At 34.1% G+C, this 6,389-nt stretch overlaps 1 protein-coding gene across 2 annotated transcripts; it reads right to left on the reverse strand.

The window, feature by feature from the left end:
• Positions 1 to 2,492: 2,492 nt before the first annotated feature.
• On the reverse strand, positions 2,493 to 5,286 carry LOC117614211 (cullin-1-like). Of its 2 annotated transcripts, XM_034342936.1 has the most exons (3): positions 5,097 to 5,286; positions 4,288 to 4,413; positions 2,493 to 3,717 (listed from the first exon to the last, which is right to left on the reverse strand). In XM_034342936.1, the coding sequence occupies exon 3, from the start codon at positions 3,683 to 3,685 to the stop codon at positions 2,726 to 2,728; it is 960 nt and encodes a 319-aa protein (XP_034198827.1). In that variant the 5' UTR covers positions 3,686 to 3,717; positions 4,288 to 4,413; positions 5,097 to 5,286; the 3' UTR covers positions 2,493 to 2,725. The 2 variants fall into 2 exon arrangements, with proteins under 2 accessions (XP_034198827.1, XP_034198826.1); XM_034342935.1 differs by lacking the exon at positions 4,288 to 4,413.
• Between the last annotated feature and the right edge of the window lie 1,103 nt (positions 5,287 to 6,389).

A 6,389-nucleotide genomic window follows, 5' to 3' on the forward strand; every position in this document is an offset into this window, starting at 1 on the left:
AAACATTTATTTCGTCGCCAAATAATTCCATGTTTCCTTTTGGCTCACTATTAGGCAAGTTGGGAGTATACAACATACACTCTCCAACTTGAAGGGACGTATTTAAATAAGAAGTCAACGTGAATATTTCTTTTCTGGTATAAAAGATTGACAGCTACAATTTAGCATTCCTATTCTGGTTAACCACTGATTTGTAGGATCTAGATACAAGGAGAATTGCAGGTTCATCTCCTATATATGTTGCTGTACATTCAGAATTGTATATTGTACAAATATATGAAATACCAGTTTCTTTACAAATATATCTATCACATTTTTCAATAGTGCTCTGTCAATTTCTCCTCCTTTGCGTTCTTTATTAATAAGACGAAGTGCAGCTACTCTCACGTCAGCATTTACCTCCCGGTAAACCAAATCACGGTAGCATTTAAGTGCAACTTCATTTAGCCCAGAAGTGATCGCTGAGTGAGGAAGTAGCGATCAAGATATGAAAAGGCTCGGGACATCCACCGAAGCATAACCTTATGATCTGCCCAACTTTTAACAAACTCCTGCAACAGAAACTCGTCATGCTTCGCTTTCAAAGAGGGCAACACCGTTGAAGTAATGTGTTCCTTTTCTGATATTTGTCATAAAACTGCTGAGCATAATCATGGGGAGGTTTTTGAACGCACATGTTATAGATAATGGTGTAAATATTAACATACACTGGGGCATTGACTTGATTCTCTGGTAACCCTTCTGCAATTATCCTCTTTAGATTCATAATCCCCTCCTGGATAGAGTTCCATCCTTGATCCCACTCAATAATTCTGCGTTTCATTGTTGCGAACAGAGATCTTCGATATCCTCCAACTCGGATGCAGAACAAGTCTCGGAAGTCCGGGTGTGAAAGATCAGCGAAGAATATCACTATATGGTAGAAAAAGATTAGCAGTTTTCACAATAGAGTAAAAGACTTGGTAGAATTTTGGGTTTATGAAGATCACGTTTATTGATTTTCAGAACAATATATGAGACCATGTATATATATAGAGTGGGTGTAGGGTTTTGGGAAACTCCATATAGGATTTTACTTGGCTCACACTCAAAAGTGTATAGGACTAGGGTTAGGATTTTATCTTTTTTTTTTGTTCAGAGGATCAGGATTTTTCTTTTAGCTAAACCAGTCATCTCTTCAAATAATATTTTTTCCCAATTCTAAATTCCAATTTTATCCGTAAAACAAAATTAGAAATAAAAACCTGAAAAGCAGAAAACGGAACGTCCCTCAATAATGTTGGGCTTTATTCATTCAAGTTTTCTGTGCGCTCCGTTTGGCTGCTGTGTAAATTGTACGAAAACAAACAGTTGTCTTTAATGATGTACAAAAATGTGTTGTGACAGGTTTTGGATAGAGATTATCTGATTTCCTTGGCGTACTTTAGTAAATCGCTGATTTTTTTAATGTTTAATTTTGTGTTATTTTGAGCTTCTGGAAATTGTATTGATACTTGTATATGACATGATGTTGTACATTTTATAAATACTTCCTCCATTTTTAAATACTTGTATACGTATTTACTGTTCTTGTGATGTTTATACTCAAGAATTATACACAAAAGTAATAAAAAAAAACACAAATGAATTGATTCATGGTATCTGAATTAATTTTTATTATTAATTCTGTTAGAGAAGTTGAGAAAGTAGCCATAAATGGGAAATGCGTGTGAAGGTCTACTAGCCACGCTTAAGCTTGATGCACGGTGGTGGCTTGCTTCTCCGAATTCACGTTCTTCAAATCTCCTTTGTCGGTTCTCATGGACCTTCCTCTACTGGCAGCGACGACAAATCAAGTGGCAGCGGCGGCTGCTTAGTTCTTGGGGTCTGACTTTAGGGTTTGTGTGTCTTAGGGTTTTTTGTTGCGTTGGGCCTAAATTATGTGTATTATGGTTAGACTTTTATTTTGTTTGGCTGTGCTTTTGTTTTAGAGAGATTCATTATTATACCCAATATAAGGGCCCAAATTATAAAAATATCCTATATGAAATGGACTTTAAAAACACACCCAAAGCCCATTTACAACATAACAAAGGGGCTTTTAACTTCTTATAAATTACAAAACTGCCATATATTTTTTAAAACAAGCTCAACCCCAAAAGCTCATAAAAAAACCTAAAATACTCAAAAGGACATCAAAGTAATTTAAATAATAAAAATTAAATTAAATAGAGCCAACTGTTATTTTTTGGATTTTTTTTGAGTTTATTTATAGAAATTAAATAGTGTGGAGTTTATTTATATTTTTTGAGTTTGTTTATAGAAATTAACTTGTTATGCTAATGGAATCTCCATTCCTTCGACCCAAAAAAAAGGGATTTTACTTGGCCCCACAGACAATGGCAATTGATCTTCATTCTTCGGGAGAGAGATGAAGATGAACAGACCCACCCAATCTATCTTTCATTAAAGTAACATAGAGAAACAAAATATCAAAGAAAGAGAAAACAATATGAAGGACAAACCCAATCCAAGCCAAACACTTAGATTATCTGATGCAACTATCGCATGTATATTCATTGTAAATCTCTTCCCCGTTTCCTGATAGAGTTATACTTCTATCTAGCCTCTTTGTACTGATCACAACTTGTAAGTTGCAATCTGTTCATGGAATTTCTAAAACAACCAGTGCACAATTTACTGTAGATCCCAGAGTGGTTCACAATTGTTAGTAGTGTGATTGATTTCATTCCTGCATTGCGGCATCTTCAGCATGTTGAACCAAGGTTGAACCTTGAGCAGGAACTTCTTTTTCCAATATAACATTAGCAATAAATTTCCTAGAAAGCTCCTCCACATTATCAACTGTAAGCCAAGCACTACATCCAGATTCAGAATGCTTCTTTTCAATCAGTTGAGTTACATTTACCACCACCAACCAATGTTTCACATTCTCTACCAGCTTCTTCTCACTGCTTGGATGCAGGTAATGAGAAACTCTATCCCTCTCCCTTCTCAAGCATTCCTCTGCCTTCAACATGTAATTCGTATAAGCATCCTCCCAAATCCATATTGATGCTTTATGAGAATAGTAATCACAAGTGTCAATTAGCATGTATCCTTCAAAGTCATTTTCATAAGCATCCATATGTCCCATTCCAATTTCAACAAATATATCTATCACATTCTTCAACAGTGCTCTATCAATTTGTTCTCCTTCACGTTCTTTACCAATAAGAACAAGTACAGCAAATCTCACATTAGCATTTACCTTCTGATAAACCATATTACGGAAGCAGTTAAGTCCAACTTCATTCAACCCAGGATGTGATGCGTGATTTTGAGCGATGTAGTAGTCATCAAGAAAACTAAAGAATCGTGACAGCCACCTAATCATAATCTTATGATTTTCCCAACATTTGACAAACTCCTGCAGCATACAGTCACCATGTTTCTCTATTACAGAGGGCAACACTGTTGAAGTAATGTATTCCTCAAATGTCTCCCGATATTTGTCATAAAGCTGCCTAGAATAATTATGGGGATGTTTTTGGATACACATGTTATAGATAGTTGTGTAAAGCCTCATATATTCTTCTGAGTTGAACTGCGGTTCTGATAATCCTTGTACAATCCTCTTTAGCTTCGTGATCCCCTTCTGTATATAGTCCCATCCTTGATCCCACTCGATAAATTGGTAACCCATTGTCGTGGATGCAAAATTTTAACAGCCTCCAACTACAAAGAAAACACATACAGATAATATCAAGTGAGATACCTTTACAATATAATTATATTAAACCCAGTGACAAAATTCTACAATTTGAAATTTCTATCAGATTCTTCTCCTTGATACAATGTTTTTATTGTTTGTGAAAAGAAAATAAACCAAAGGGAAAATAGGTTTAATGGTAAATAAATATGACATTTATGGCCATCAAATAGACATAAATAGTATTTTCATAGGGCATACCATACTTCATCCCTATAGATTAGAGCATTTTAACTCTAGTAAGCCTACTGAGGAGGCTACAATAACTGCTCGGCATGAGAAGGCACCTCCCAATAACTACATATTGATAATAAATACATCTAGGGCTTTAACATAAATCCTGATCGTTAAAGGATTCAACTGAAGTATATGCACATTAGACCATAACAGTCACAACACTAGCTAACATGTTAAACTAGTCAACCTTCGATTCAATAGCGTTCCATTCCTGTTTTTCTGTAATTTTCTCGATGATGCGAGGGAGATTTATTAAAATACATATAGAAAGAACACCTAGTGTAAGCTCTAAAGAGAACCTGTAGATATGGAAAAGAATGACATTCATGCTGTGCACTAATAAAAGTCTTTGGTCTTCTAAGAAAAACCTCTATTCTCTTCTTCGTATTCAACCAAAATGCTTTCAGAAAATTAAACATTCAAACCTGGCAAAACAACCAGGAAAACGAAATTCAGCCAAACGATAAAATATATATATATGTATATTCAAGCAAACTCCCAGCCAAAAGAATTAAACAAAACCCAGCAACGTCTCCGATCAACCAACCTGAAAAAGCATTAAATTCCACCCAGCCCCAAAAATTTAAACCCAACCCAATAACTCCTCTTTTTCCTTTCTTCTGAATTAAAAAAAATACTAAATTCCACCCAACTTCTTCTTTGTAGCAATCAACCAAGTAATGAACCCAAGCTGCAACTTTAATCAAACCCAGCTGCAATTTTACTCAAACTCATTCTCTCAGCCAAACCCAGTAAGAAATTTTACTCAAACTCATTCTCTCAGCCAAACCCAATATGAAATTTATGAGTTTTTTTTTCTTTCGAATCATGTATTGATGCCTTCAAGAAAAAGAATATTTATGTCTCAGACTTAAACAACTTGAGCTAATATTCCTCTTGTTTCCAACTTTCTACATTTTGAAAGATAAATGAATACATGTGTACCTTGAAGCAACTGGATTCAGTTCAATTCAAGTTGGAAAATTTCTACTATTTGTTTCTATGTTAAAACCCACTCGTGTATATTCATCTCAATTCATCAAAAATTGGAAGGGAAAAACAACCGAAAAGAAACAAGGCGTACAAGAAGAAGGAAGATGGATTTTACCTTTAACTTGTGCCCTGCTGAAACCTTGAGAGTATATACTGAAAAGGGTAGGAACGGTTTTCACCACATTGCAGAAGAAGAAGGAAGCAGGGGAAGGCAGAGCCCCTTAAGCAGGGGAATTTGAGAAAGATGTGAGAAGCAGATCGCCATACGCCTAGGGTTTTGCTGTAAAAAGGTGAGTAGCTTTTCACAAGCTCATAACCGGGACTTTTAACTTTCTTGTGGTGTAGCATATTTTAACATGGTTAAAATTTTACAATAAAATCTTATTCAAAAGCTACAATAAAAGTGCGAGATATATTTTAATCATTAAAAAAAAAAAAAAAAAAAAAACTTTGCACTCCCAATTTCTCATCCTAACGTCCCAAGAGATTAGTTTGAATTATTTCTCTCACATTGTTAAAAATAAAGAAATAAAAAAATGTGTACACTTGTTTTTTACACAAGTGATATTAGGACATTAGATGCAAAGATAAATGCTCTTAAACATTTGAGTTACAAGCCTTATGCAAAATTTATCACACTTTAGTCCATGTTTTATGATTTTTTTTTCTAGATTTTTTAAAGACATTTTTTATTTATTTTGTTGGCTTGGTTTGATTTACGATATCTTGGTTTGTTTTTCACCTTTCTAGACTTCTTGTCAACTCCATAAACAATTTCGACACTTTTATATTGAGATCTCTGAGAATCTTGAATCCGCCACTACATACATTATATAATATTAAAATATATTCTCATGCGTTAGCTCACACAACAAATCACAAAGTCAAACTAATGGGCTAAAGCATTTATCTCCTAACTCAATATCATTATAACAAATTCGTTTTTTTTGAAAAAATATATAATATAATGGGATATGCTCCTTATTATATATTAAAAAGAAAATACTTACAAATATATGACTCAAACTGGCTTTCAACAGTCAAATGAACAAAAAATCCTCTAGAATTTCTAAAAGAGCTGCACACAATTTAACTGTAAAATCTAAAATAACGTCAGTTGAACCCAGTTCTTAATTTCTATGTTGCTCATGCTCCTTGTGAACATGGTAAGCCTTTTAGATGCTGCATTGTGGCTATTGAATTTTGACATTAATTTATAAAACTGACAATAAGCACAAAAATTTTCTCATGCCTTCTGTTTACAATTTATTTTTTGTGATCCATTTCAAGCAGGAAAATCTTGTTTAAATACATTAGCAACAGGTTTCTTATATAAAAAGATCCTCCACATTAATGTCTCTAGGAAAACCACTATATCCAGAATCAGAATGCTCCTTTTCAAGCAGTT

The sequence above is a fragment of the Prunus dulcis genome, chromosome 1 (genome assembly GCF_902201215.1).
Source record: "Prunus dulcis chromosome 1, ALMONDv2, whole genome shotgun sequence".
In the NCBI taxonomy this organism is placed as follows: Eukaryota; Viridiplantae; Streptophyta; class Magnoliopsida; order Rosales; family Rosaceae; genus Prunus; species Prunus dulcis.

Excerpts from the sequence above, each read along its gene's own strand:
- LOC117614211 (XM_034342935.1), bottom strand. The coding sequence starts at position 3,685 with ATGGGTTACCAATTTATCGAGTGGGATCAAGGATGGGACTATATACAG.